Source organism: Mandrillus leucophaeus, unplaced genomic scaffold, assembly GCF_000951045.1.
Source record: "Mandrillus leucophaeus isolate KB7577 unplaced genomic scaffold, Mleu.le_1.0 Scaffold455, whole genome shotgun sequence".
NCBI lineage: Eukaryota > Metazoa > Chordata > Mammalia > Primates > Cercopithecidae > Mandrillus > Mandrillus leucophaeus.
In genome coordinates, this window is record NW_012104865.1 from 800,549 (window position 1) to 815,074 (window position 14,526).

Here is a 14,526-nt window from a genome sequence, read left to right on the forward strand (position 1 = left end):
TAGTATACTGTGTATTTAAGAGACTCAAGATTTTCCACAAGCAAATGTGCCTGACTTGCACTGCAATTTGGGAAAATCACCTAAAGTGCCTCCTCATTATTCTTTAAAGTAAAATAAACTTGCTGGATTACATTCTAGAGTCCCTGGAAAATTTAAGTATGTTATTTTTTGTGAATTACTATTCTCTGACTACTGAGACAATTTCAACGTAAAAAAGTGAATTTTACCTTTTATTCCCCATTCCTCGAAGCATCTTCCTGTTTGAAATAGATGTCATTCCATTACTACTTTTTCACTTACACATTACCTTTCTTGAAAAGAAATCCACAGATACTGTTCACAATTATATAAACTCAAGTGTCATGCTTTTATGTTCCAGGTAAATAGACCAAGTTTCAGAGCAACTTGATAAATATCCACAAGGATGTCATAATAGATTTAAGACAGATCTCATGTCCTATGAGTTTACTATATTAGTGAAATGAACCTTCATATTACCATGTATTTCTTGGGTCAGAATTCCAGACAGTAAATGCCACTAAACTAATGACTAATGCCACAGTTTAAGTAGATAAGTAATTTCTTAGAGAAAGAGTATACATATATCTGCACAATCAATAAATATATGGCAATAATATCATGGAGTGGGTTTAGAGAGCTGATTCTGGGCTTAACCTGCCTTCGCAGTGTTGAGATCTTGGCAAGTTACTTCACCTTTCTAAGCCTCAATATCTTCATCTACAAAATGCGCATAATATTAGTACTAATTCACAATGTTTTTATAAGAATATTGAATATAAGATGCTTAGCAAACTGCCTGCTATGAAGACTCAGACTTAAGACCTTTATTAAGTTATGTTATTATTGTAACTATTATTATTATGTAGTCCCTAATGTTTTATTCAAAAGTTAGATATAAATTTTGAGAACCATTTGTTGTGTAGTATATCAGATTGTGAGGATAAATTTAGACGCTAGAAACTTTGATTATTTAAGATTATCTAGTATTTACGATATTCTAAAATATTAGGTAATTTTACAACCAGCATTTGTTTCATGCTTTGAAAACTAAAACACTATATCTATGAACACAGTGATGCAATGTTTCTCATTATATCCTTCTAGGGCTATTTATGTCCAAACGAATTTATTGCTACTCAAGGTCCACTACCAGGAACAGTTGGAGATTTTTGGAGAATGGTGTGGGAAACCAGAGCAAAAACATTAGTAATGCTAACACAGTGTTTTGAAAAAGGAAGGGTAAGTTATTTGAAAATGTTTTCACAAATGTTGTTTTACAATTGTGTTAACATATGTGTGACTATTTCACCTAATACTGTGAGTCATCAATAACCTGGACATCTATAAAGTAATTTTAACTTAGTCGTAATAACTGTGATATACATATATATATCAATATAACAATGACTGTTATGACTGATGATTTTCTCTGAATGCAGATCAGATGCCATCAGTATTGGCCAGAGGACAACAAGCCAGTTACCGTCTTTGGAGATATAGTGATTACAAAGCTAATGGAGGATGTTCAAATAGATTGGACTATCAGGGATCTGAAAATTGAAAGGGTAAAAAAAGGAGGGGACAAGGGAACCTGATATAAAATATGAAGGATCTAAATGTCTAAAATAAAATTGATTTCTAGAACTATCCCTTTCAAGGACACCTGTGTATTCAACAATGCTTTTGTACTGTCTTCTGAACAGAATTTTGAATCGATATCCAACTTTAGTATCAATGTCACAGTATTTGTTCCAGATCACTCTAGTTAAAGTTTGTATTAACCAATTAGCATCACATTCTTAGGTTGACAAGAGCAGAAGGAGAGAAAATGCCGAGATCACCAGCTTTATTTTATTTAATGAAGAAACTGTAATATTTGACTTCAGACAGCAATTTCCCAAGTCACTCATCTCCTGAATCCTAATAATTTGATTTTCTTTCTTTTTTTTTTTTTTTTTTTTTTTGACACGGAGCCTCACTCTGTCTCCCGGAGTGCAATGGTGCAATCTCGGCTCACTGCAAGCTCTGCCTCCCGGGTTCACGCCATTCTCCTGCCTCAGCCTCCCAAGTAGCTGGGACTACAGGCACCCGCTACCATGCCCGGCTAATTTTTTGTATTTTTAGTAGAGATGGGGTTTCACCTTGTTAGCCAAGATGGTCTCGATCTCCTGACCTCATGATCCACCCGCCTGGGCCTCCCAAAGTGCTGGGATTACAGGCATGAGCCACTGCGCCCTGCCAATAGTTTGATTTTCTATTTAATCTGCAGCCAATATAGAAAAGGTAGTATGGGATCTCACTTTATCAGTTTATATAAATCCCTATACACACAGAAGATGATATAAGGATCTTTATACTTTTCACATAACAGATACTCAATACCTGTGTATGGAATAATTTGTGAAAATGTTCATTTAAGTTTTGGGTCAAAATTGTTTCAATACCTGTTATCCTGAGTGTGACAAAATAGCATGCTATGTTTGAATATTAATATTCTATATTAAGATTTATTTCCAAGCTTTCTTATTGTTTTCATTCATACTGAAAGGCAATTCTCTATTGTAACAGTAAAAATCTTTCTTATAGGAAATAATGAAAACATTTTCTTTCGTTTGGTAAATAGTCATTTTTAAAAGATCACCTTCAAAAACTGGGACAATTGCCTTCAGTCTTCGTTGTGGAACTTAAATAGTTTTGTCATTCATTAATCCGTCCCTTTGTCTAGCATGGGGATTGCATGACTGTTCAACAGTGTAACTTTACTGCCTGGCCAGAGCATGGGGTTCCTGAGAATAGTGCCGCTCTAATTCACTTTGTGAAGCTGGTTCGAGCAAGCAGAGCACATGACACCACACCTATGATTGTTCACTGCAGGTAAGAAAGCGATATTTTTAGAAACATCTATTAAACGCCAGAAATGGCCTTTGAATCCATTGGTCTTTTTATTATTATAATTCTATTGGTTATTTTTTATAAAATGGTCATGTAAATTTCTTCCAGCTTGCCATCTTCAGAGGTATCACATTTAGCATTTCTGGACACATTGGTATGATTTATGTTTTCTGACATGATAGATCTAAATCAGTCTTGGCTTGAGTCTCTTTCACACATGAAGTTTGGAGATTAGAGGAAAATGTAGCATGAATTCTACTTAAATGAGATACTCAGAATGGGTAAATAAATAGAGACAGAAAGTAGAGTTGTGGTTACTAGTGAGGAGGGAGATGAAAAATTATCTAATACCTTCTATTTGGGATGATGAAAAGTTCTGGAAATATATAGTGTTGATATTTGCATAACACTGAGAATGTACTTAATGCCACTGAATTGCACATGTAAAATGGGCAAATTGGTAGATTCTCTGTTATTCATCTTTCACCACAATAAAAATATTTTTAAGTAAAAATAACTTTTAATATTTTTTAACAGGAGTGTACTATAATTAATGTGGTTAAATACTGTATGTAAGAAAAGGTAAATTCATTCAGTTTTTAAACTTTTATTTTAAAAAATTCAATATGTAGTTTAAATGATTATAAATTTTCTATAAATTCCTGGATTTTTAAAATCATAAGACTAATACATAAATGCTTGCTCATTATAAAGTGTATGAACAATGCTTGTATTTATAAAACATGAGAACAAAAAGCAAAAGCCTCATTTTTACCTTCTCAATTTCAAATCCCTTCATATAGGTAAAAAGCTTAATATAATAGTATATACTAAAAACAGTACAACGATTTGCTTCTACAGTCAGTGATTAATTTTATGCTGGCATCATTGATGAGTAAAACATTTGATGGGCAGTAACTGCCTTCAGTTTCTCCGTATCATGCAAATACACTGCCATGGGCACTAAAAGAAAAGTACTTTCTCTTTTTTAGCCTCAAAAAGAGTAGAGTCTCCTCCTTTGTGATTTAAATAGATAAGAGATAAGAAGAAGGTATATTCATATTGTTGACCATCTTTAAATATCATTTGAAAACCATCTACTAAATATTTATCTCCAACTCCAACTTCTCACCTTGACTTCAGACTTCTACATTTAGTTTCCAATTCAGCTTGACAGCCTGAATGACTAAAAAGTTCTAGAAATTTGATGTGTACAAAACAGAACTCTTGACTCAATCTCCAAATTCACCCCTGCTCAGTTGTCCCTATCTTGGTAAAAAGCAAGTCCCTTCTGTTTGAACCAGAAGCTCTGGAGTCATTCTTGATTCTGCTTCCTCTCACATTCCACATCTAACCCACCAGCCAATATTTTCATCCCTGGCTACCCCTCACTCATCACTGTATCACCTCCCTGGTGTCCCCTGATTTTTGAACATTCGAAAATGCTCCCACTTCAGGTCTGTTCCCATTTTGCTGCTTCTGGCTACCATGATCCTCTCCCAGATACCCACATGGTGTGCTCCCTAACCTTATGCGAGTTTCTTTTCAAATATTACATTAGCAGAGAAGGTTTCTCTGCTGACCCTATCCTACCCTATCACCCTCTATCTCCTTAACCTGATTCATCTTTTTTTCAGTATGGGACTTCTTACCACCAGGCACGTTCTTTGTCTGTTTATTTATGTGTCGTTTTCCTCTAGACTATAAACTCTGTAAGTGCAGGGACTTTACATTGTCCACTGCTATGACCCAGGTGCCCAGAACAGTGTTTGACACTCAAAATATATTTGACAATTCAATTGCTGTGTGGCATGTATGTATACATGTTACTATAATCAGTTTTATGTTATAGGCTCACAATTTCTTAGGTCAAATCATAGGAAATTGCCAATATTTGAATGTTTCTTACTACAGAACTACAAAAATGGCAGTTTCATGTGGTTCAAAGTAATATTTATAAGACTAGATGACCTTTCAAAAAAAGTTTTTAGATTAACTTCCTCTATTAACCGTTTAATTTCCTAGGAATCTTGTCTTTCTGATAATAGGAATTTCTGATAATAGGAATTTCTGAATTGATCTTGTGAGGTTTATCAGTTAACAGTTTCTGTGGAGCATGTGCCTGTCTTTGAGTATTAATATAAGTTTTTAAATAGAAATCGTTTTTCAATTTTATTATCTATAGGAGGCAAAATAAATTCTTGAGAAAGAAAGTGAAAAGGACAATTGCAAGACTATTTTTCAAAATGAAGCAAAGAAAATGCTATATGAGCTAAATATTTGACATTTGCAACGTTTAGCATTTCTGCTGGTAACTGAATACTCAGTCAGTACAGAGTCTCTGGTATTAAGAATTTTCAGTGATTTTTAAAAATCTCTATACTTCAACAACACCCCCTAAAATATTAAGAAATAAGAGGTTAAGCTCCACTGATTAAAGAAAGAGAAACTCAAATATTTGATAGCATATTAATGATAATCATCTTGCCTTGTTTAAATAGTCTTGGTAACCATTAAAAATCCAAACAAATTCCAAAGAAAACCTGCCTCCAAATAAGAGAAGAAATTGTTAGAATTTATTGCTATCATAGCTCATTATCTTTATCCCCATCAAAATGAACAACGCTTTGCTGAGTAATTTTCATGTAATTTACTCTTCCTGTAGTGCTGGAGTTGGAAGAACTGGAGTTTTTATTGCTCTGGACCATTTAACACAACATATAAATGACCATGATTTTGTGGATATATATGGACTAGTAGCTGAACTGAGAAGTGAAAGAATGTGCATGGTGCAGAATCTGGTAAGATCTCTAAACCTGCACTGCATTCTAAAGTTCTAGAATTTGTGGCAGCAATCTGTATGGACATGGGCTTGAAGTTGTATTTGCATGGTGGACACCCTCTTTTCCCACATTATATGCCTTTAGGGGAGGTCTTCGGGAGGGCAGCTGATGGAGTTTATAGGAGAACTAATGCCCACGTGCCATAGTCACCCTGCAGCATTGTTACTTGATGGCTCATCTTAACTTGTTATACTGATAGACATGTAGGAAATAACCTATAAAATTGATTTATCTTTATCATTTAGCAACTTTGGGATCTCTGGAAATGAACTCAAATCAATATCTTTTCAATATCATTATCTTTTGAAAAGTTATAACTGGGAAAACAGTTTAAAATATTGACTGTAATGAAGTTTTATAGATTTGACTTCTCCGTATTTATCCCTATTGCATACCAGTACTAATAATGATTATTGTAGCAGGCTATCAACTATTAACTGGGAGTTTTTTGTTTGTTGTTTTGGTTTGTAGGCAAAAATATTTACAAAATATATCCAATTTTTATTTCAAAATATCACACGGTACTATGGTAATGAAGCTAAAAAGCCTCTATTGAGTGTCTGCTGGGTTCCAGGTGCTATACTAGACCCTACAGATGTATAATCTTATTTAATCTTTATTAAATTAATTTCTTTATTTGTAAGGCAAGGCCAGTAAAACCAACCAACAGACTAAATATTACTGGCTCTGCTTTACAAACAGGGAAGCACATATTCCAGGAAGTTAAGTGATATTCCGAGATAATATTACCAAAAAGTGCCGGAGCCAAAATTCAAACCCTAGTCTGTATAACTACAATATACAGAATATTCCTATCTGTAGCTTTGGATTGGAATTTGTATGCTATACAAATAGAGATTTTCTTGCAGTAAATACGCAGGCCTGCTGTAACAGTATTTTCCAGGTTACATTCTAGAAAACAGAAGTGGTATCAAAGTAGTTAAAGATTTCAGAAAAAGAGTTCTCTGTTAAAATAAGTATGAGAAAGTAATTAAACTGATTTTTAAACACCTAAATGTTTAGGGCCTTAATGCTAATTTCACTGACAATTACAAAGACAGAGCTGTATGGACAACTTTTCTTAAACTTTGATTGTAGAACTCTTCAACACTTTTTGATCCAAACCTGTAATACCATGTCATGGAACATTAATCCTCCTTGGAAGATGCTGTTCTAGACCAGAGATACCCAAACTTTTTGGACAAATGTCCCTTTTAGGAAAGATGTTTGAGCTTCCACTCTAATGCAGATATATTTACCTTTAAATGTAGACTGTTTAATTATGTAAATTATAAACATAAATAAAATGAGAAATTGAAAAGCATGAGATAAATATTGAATAAGCAATATTTTCAAAACCTTGCTAATTGCTAAGGCTTCTTATTATCATTAGGTATTTTCAATAAATAAAATATACACTTAGGACAAAGCATTTCTCTTTTGATAGTTGTTTTAAGTATATATTTTAAGTTTTTATGCTTTTTAAAAAAGCTGGTCTAGCTTTTTGTCAGGTCTGATTACCTTGCTGTTATTTTTACCTCCTAGTATGGCTACAGGAGTATTCCAGGAGTATGATGAATGTGTCAGCCTTGCCAATTTTTTGACATCCATTTGGGCTTGCATGATAAATATTATCTTTAATCCACAGTCTCTTTGTAGGAATCTTCCTTAGCTACTTCAGTTCTGTGATAATTAGTTAGGTAAACTAGGTAATATAATGCATATATATTCCCTCATATACTGAGTTACCAAAAGAGTTAAATGTCACTCTTCCCACAGGATACTTCAGAAATGGAATATTATACATGACCAGGGCCAGCTTCATGGGTATGCAACATGGGTAGTTTCACAGGTCCTCACACTCAAAAGGGCCCTGAAATTGGTTTAATGTTTGCTGTCACTATTTTGAAAATCTTAAAATTACATTTTGAGACAGGAACTTTATATTTTGTAATGGAACTTTACATTTTGCATTCTCTCTAATCCAAGTTGGGCTAACAAATTAGGTAGCTCATCTTAAGGGGTCTTATGAAGGCTCTAATATCAATCCAACTATTAATCGTTATTAAAATTCAATTTCCTTCTCATTTTTAGTTAAAAATAAAGATAAATAGAAAGCTAACATTTTCCTCCCATGTCCCTAGGTGTACACATACACACTGGGATCAGTGCTCTCAATGAAATTAAGGGTTCGCTCTCTTAGGTAGGATAGAGGATGGAACTGATGGTTTCCTTCTAGAGTCTAGAGTCAATCTTCAAACAGTAAAAGCTGAAAAAACTTCTATGCTCTACAACTTTGTAGAATTGAATTCTGTAAAGAGTGTGTTCAAGAATGTCTATTAATAATTTTACCCAAGTTAGTACTCAAAATGTTATAAACTTCATACATTATTCTGTTTAACCAGCCATAGCAAATTGTCACAGGTTGGGATGGGGATTTGAGAGTGGGGCAGGGATTCGAAAGGGAAGGTTTTTGAAGTCAGAGAATTAAATTCATAATACAGCTCTGCTAATTGTTGGCTCTGTGACTTTGTTTAATTAGCCTCTCTGAACTATTTCTCTTTTGTAAAATAGCCCTGTTAAAACCTATTATCAGTATTAAATAAGAGAAAGTTTGTAAATCACCAACATGGTGCCCAGCAGGCAGTAAATGTCCAGTAAGATTTTTCTGATTCTCTCCTCGCTGAAAATCAGGTACTTGGAAGCCCTCTTTGATCTGTCTTAGTTCCCAGAAGTTAGACTCTTCATTGTTTTTTCCCTGTGGTGACAAACAGAAAAATGACCACACCTCACCTCTGGTGCTTACAAACCAGCATTGCCTTGCACAAGAGCAGTTTATTTTCTTCTGCACTCCAGAGTGATTGCAGTTTCTATGAGGAATGTTCCTGTCTTAGCACATACTACAGCAGCAACTTCAGCAATATACTGCCACTAAAAGGCACTGAGGGGCATGGCCCTTACACAGGAGAAAGCTTTGATTTCTTTCCCTCAAAAAACAATGCACTGGGCACTGGGCGCAGTAGCTTATGCCTGTAATCCCAGCACTTTGGGAGGCCGAGGTGGGTGGATCACCAGAGGTCAGGAGTTGGAGACCAGCCTGACCAACATGGCAAAACCCTGTCTCTACTAAAAATACAAAATCAGCCGGGCGTGGTGGTGCGTGCCTATAATCCCAGCTACTCCGGAGGCTGAGACAAGAGAACAGGAGAATCGCTTGAAACCGGGAGGCAGAGGTTGCAGTGAGCCAAGACTGTGCCATTGCACTCCAACCTGGGCAACAGAGCCAGACTCTGTTGCAAACAACAACAACAAAACCAACAACAATACATTGTGGCCCCAGGAAATTTGAAAAGCCTTTCTGAGAGAACTCTCTGTAGTGAGCTAATATCCTAAGATACTTTTAGTGCCTCAAGTAAATGGAAATTTACTGGTGTAAACTCATAGAGGGGAAGAAAAAAAAGTTAACATTTTGGGTGTCCAGTTTTTTGTGGGGCATTTTACATATGTTAAATTCTTTAAGTCTTACAATACAGGATTTATGACACACACTCCCACCCCCAGGTGAGGAAATTGTGCATCAGAAGAGTTTAATTCTTAAGGTAATATGGCTCTCTAGGGCAGAAACTGGGATTAAACATTTTTCATAACAGTATGCTGCTTTCTTGGCAGTAACACATAATGGCAGAGGGACCTTGGAACCTGTAGGACTGTCTCACAGAGCTCAGCCTGCTCTGCTGGCAAAGTTTACACCTATCATTCTTTCCAGTGGAGAAGATGAAATCAGGACAGTCAGAAGTTTCACATATCAAGTGTGACTTCAAATTCAAATGTGTTTTTTAATACTAGAACTCATAAATTTAAATGATTTCCAGAAAGATTATACTGTGTCAACATATTTCTGCCAATAATGTAATTCATTGTTTCGTGTATGTTTGAAAACACACTCTTGGAATTACCTTGAGAAGTAACTTACTAGCAATTTCAACAGAAATTTTATTGCTTTATAACAACACTTCATTTCTTACCAAAATTGAATTCTATAAACTTGATCATCCACCTCATTTACAAAGCTTGACACCTAATGACATTTGAATTTTCTTTAAATTACATCTGTCCTTAAATGGTAAAGATTGCCTAGCTGTGAAAATTAAATGAGACTAAGTGAACAAACACTTATTATGCAACTACTATGTGCCAGACACTATTATAGGTAATCAGAATATAGCGGTGAATATGACAGAGTTCTGCTCCCATAAAACTGACGCTCCAGTAATGAGATGTTCACGGAAACATTTTGTAATCCACAAAGAAACAGATATTCCTAATAACGATTAACAATTTCTGAAGACAATTTCAATAGAGGAGTTCCAAAAGGGTTTGAAGTATAGTAGCAATAGATATTAATATAACCTATGAGGCCGATCACTTTTGAGAATGTTCTGTTTAAATCATTGTCAATTTGATTATATGTCTTAAACATTTGATGATACTCCTTTAAAGTCAGATATGTTAGGTACAAATGAGGGTGATTTGAAATATACATTTTTTTTTTTTTTTTTTAGCTTTAACTACTTTTGGTAAGGTCTAAGCTCAGAGATGCTAGTAGGTTATTGAATTATATTGAAAACATTTAAGGGATCCAAATGGTACTGAATTTAGCCCAAACATTCCAATGCAATGTTAGGAGTCCTTGTCCACTACCTGGATGTTTGGGTATTTCAATGACCCATTGCCTTGTATTTACAAAGCAGGACCAAATACTTGACCTTAAGTAGGCCACATGTCCAGGTGACTAACAGATTTGTTAAACATATTTTAAATGCACTGATGGCATATAGATATACTCACTCACAGATTTCAAAAGTAAATTTAGCATTTATATTCCAAAAGTCATTCTAACAAGAAAACTGTAAGATAATTTATTCAATTAGATCTAATAGAAAGAAGGAAACTCATAAACAAATTTAAGTAATACAATTTTCTACTTCTTATAATCACAGTAACAAAGAATATATTAACACTGGGTGTTTAGTGACAAGTGTTAGAAAAAAACTTGAAGCTTCAAGAGACCACAGGAATTTAGAAAGCCTCATATTTGAAATGGTAGACAATCATATATATACCATGTCTATAACTTAGCTATTTATTTGACGAATTCAGTACTGCTTTTAGCTTTAACAATATAACTCTCTTTATAAAACTCTTCATCAATCTATTTGTTTAACCACTCTGTCTTTGGTGTCTAGGCACAGTATATCTTTTTACACCAGTGCATTCTGGATCTCTTATCGAATAAGGGAAGTAATCAGCCCATCTGTTTTGTTAACTATTCAGCACTTCAGAAGATGGACTCTTTGGACGCTATGGAAGGTAAACAGAAACAACAATATGTACCCAACTTACTAGTTTACCACCTACAGTAGGAACATAAATTTCAGAATAACCGTATGTTAAAAATGTTTAAGAAGCTAGATTAGGGCACAGATCAGTTTCTTTTTCTTTAACTTCTCTCTAATGCAAATTGGGCTAATAATACCCTTTCCGTCTACATTATATTTTTATCATGAAACATTTAAATTTTGAACTGTTAACTTCAATACTCTCTTGTAACATGTTACTTTCTGTTATAGGTGATGTTGAGCTTGAATGGGAAGAAACCACTATGTAAATATTCAGACCAAAGGATACGATTGGAAGAGATTTTTAAATCACAGGGGCCAAAGTTACCCCCTCATTCTTCTGAATTGAAATGTGCAAACTTAAAGAAATATCTATGCTTCCCTCACTGTGCCTTTCTAAATGGACTGAACATTTTAAGACTAGTTCTAGAAAATTGCTAATACAGAATAATTATTTCTTTTGTACAGAATAAATATTATGTATTTTAAATGCTTAAGAAAAGACATCCCATATGTTTTTGAAGTCCTGCATATTTTGGAATAAGCCAAATAGAAAATTATTACCATATTAGCATTAATGTTTCATTGTGAAATTTCCCTATGTATTGGATTTAATTTTGAACAAAAGTTGTAAATGTTGATTCAGTAGTGTTGTTTTGGCTTACATGGTGTTGACGTTTCTTGTGGATAATTTCCAGGACTGTCATAATGATCTGTACTTCCATGTACGCCCCTGTTTTGAGTCCTCTGTTTTATGAGTGCTGAGATATCATCTCATGATCCCGAACAGCTGAACAGTAACCCCCTGACACTGCAGGGATTACTTAGCCTTTATACAACACACAGTAGCTCTTCAGGGACACTTAGGGCTATTTAATTTGCATTGTGATCTTCAGTTTGAGAACCTAAAAAGAAAAATTAAAAGTGCAACACATGAAGTTACCGAGTACTATTCTAGCCAACACACATTTGTAAACTTTCAGACACAAGTTTTACCCCTGTATTGTATATTCAAATATATAGTTAAATGTATCAGTGTATTTGCCCATTAGATATAGTCAACCTAATATTAACAATTCTGAAGTATTTCTTCAGCAAAAATGTATCAAAAGAGTAATAAAAACACTATGTGTGCTTCAAGCTTGTAAACCAATGATGTGCTGCTGTGGTGCCAACAGAGACTTCCAAATGGATTATGTTAAATGGCTGTCATTTCATTTCCCAAGGTTGATTTTGAGCGGTATACTTGGTGGAACTGAAAACAAAGAAATTAACCATGTGTAGCAAATTCGAGGTTTCTTTAAAGAAAATATTTCAGCCTCCATCTTATTAAATAGTGACAATGTGGTAAGTTTTGAATTATATGAAATTATTTTGTAATAGATTTCAATTAAGAGTAATAAAAATAAATAGTATTAATTATTCTCTTCTATGATAAGAATTATATCTTATGCTTATTTCCACTGGAATATACATATAAGAAATGTTATGGCCAATAAAATTGAATTTTGATGAATTATCTTACAGCATGATTTCAGAAGTTCCTATGTAAATAAAAGTTTGATTTTGTATATCCTATTAAGACATAATAATTATACTAATTCTCATATATAATATCTAAAATAAAGATATACATACAAGTATGATATGACAATTTATGTAATATAATATAAATAATTAAGATAAAATTATTTCTTAAGACATCCATAAGTAATTTTAATGTGGGATTTACTATTCAAGAAATTAAAGCCCTTAGTCTCACAGTCTCTAGAAAAATGTAAAATTTACTTCCTTTTTTTTTTCAGGACAAGGAAGTACAAATAAATACAATCCACTACTGTTCTAGCCAATAAGTTTATAGAAAGTTAGCAAAAACAATAAAAAATGATGAGAACTCTCAAAGATTCAAGTTGAGATTATACATTCTTTAGTTTCCTTTATGTCAATTATTGAAAATATACGGCAAGCCAGTATGGGGTTTTGTATTCATTAAAGACAGATAACATAGCCTGTGTTTGATACACTAAAAAGGTTACTTTTTAGTAAATCAAATGATTTTAAAACATAGTTCAATCTACAGGCCAGTCCACTTTCTATTATATCTGCATAAATCAGATGTGTAGAAGATAGAGTTTGACCCGTGTATATATGCATATGTGTATGCATAAAACATAATTTGAATATTAAGTCTCCTCTGACCATGCTTATCAAACTTTAATGTTTATATGAAGTACCTGGTGATTATGTTAAAACGCAGATTCTGCTTCAGTAAAAATAGAATAGTCCTGAGAGTCATTTCTAGCAAGTACTTGAGTTATAATATTGCTGCCTAATTTCAGGATGTATGTTGAATAATGTATAAATCTCTAAAAAACATTAGTCAGGATCAGAAAAATTTTAGATCTACCTAAAATTACTTAAAACATTTTTTTTAAACGATTTGGCTTCATTATAAAAAAATTGTAACAAAGCATTTATAAAATATGCATAGCTAGCTATATCAAGACACTAAAATTAAGTTGAAATCCAGACATTAATGATACCTAAATTTTCTTTAAATGATATTGTGAAAGGGCCAATTTACACCCAGGTTCTATAGGTGGCTACTAAGTGCTAATTAATATAATGAAGAACATCTGTAACATTTTTAGATCCGATTTGTCAAAATACATTGAAGCACATGTACAATAAATGAGCAACATGTGTTTCATATGAACCAAATGAAACTGGAGCCTCTCAGAATGGTTTGCCAGAGACAAGAGCAGCTGTGGGTATCACCTCTACTTTCATTCTGCTTTCAAATGTGTCGTTTTCTTCTTTCAGTTTATAGGTGAAATGTATAATAAGTCTTTTGCAGAAAAACGAATTAAACCTTGACCTCTTCATAAAGGAGATGGTGATTCATTCCACATATTGTAGCAAACACTAGATTTTAAAATGAAATTTAAGTTCAGCAAAGTCTTCTATAAATCAAGCCGCTATTCTGATAATCATGTCCATTTTCATTAGCCAACTTTTAGAAAACTCAGTCAAAAATTGTAAGAAACTTGGGGCACAATGATTTGAAATTCTCAACTGAATTATATTTAAAAGTAAAAATATGAAAAAAGTTTATAAAGCATAATCTTGGCGAAACAGCTTGTCTTCTTAGGACACGTAATATTTCATGGTAAATGACTCTATAAATATGGATAGAGTTTCCACGTAGAATCAGGACAGTACACCCACTAGCTCATGGAGATGTTCTGAGGAACAGATTAGATTACATATAGGAAAATGTTTTGAAAATTACAGTGAACTTTACAAACTTAGAATAATCTTTTACCAAGACTGGTCAATGTGTAATGTTTATCAAAAAGATAATGCATCCC

At 33.6% G+C, this 14,526-nt stretch overlaps 1 protein-coding gene across 1 annotated transcript in view; it reads left to right on the top strand.

Annotated features, from left to right (window-relative positions):
* Positions 1–11,660, top strand: part of PTPRQ (protein tyrosine phosphatase, receptor type, Q) — a 239,890-nt gene extending 228,230 nt beyond the window's left edge. Inside the window, exons 40-45 of the mRNA XM_011994394.1 lie at positions 1,126–1,260; positions 1,461–1,586; positions 2,747–2,895; positions 5,579–5,714; positions 11,003–11,126; positions 11,387–11,660. Of these exons, the coding sequence (XP_011849784.1) occupies positions 1,126–1,260; positions 1,461–1,586; positions 2,747–2,895; positions 5,579–5,714; positions 11,003–11,126; positions 11,387–11,424 (708 nt within the window). The 3' untranslated portion in view covers positions 11,425–11,660. The remainder of the gene's footprint in view (positions 1–1,125; positions 1,261–1,460; positions 1,587–2,746; positions 2,896–5,578; positions 5,715–11,002; positions 11,127–11,386) is intronic.
* The last annotated feature ends 2,866 nt before the right edge of the window (positions 11,661–14,526 follow it).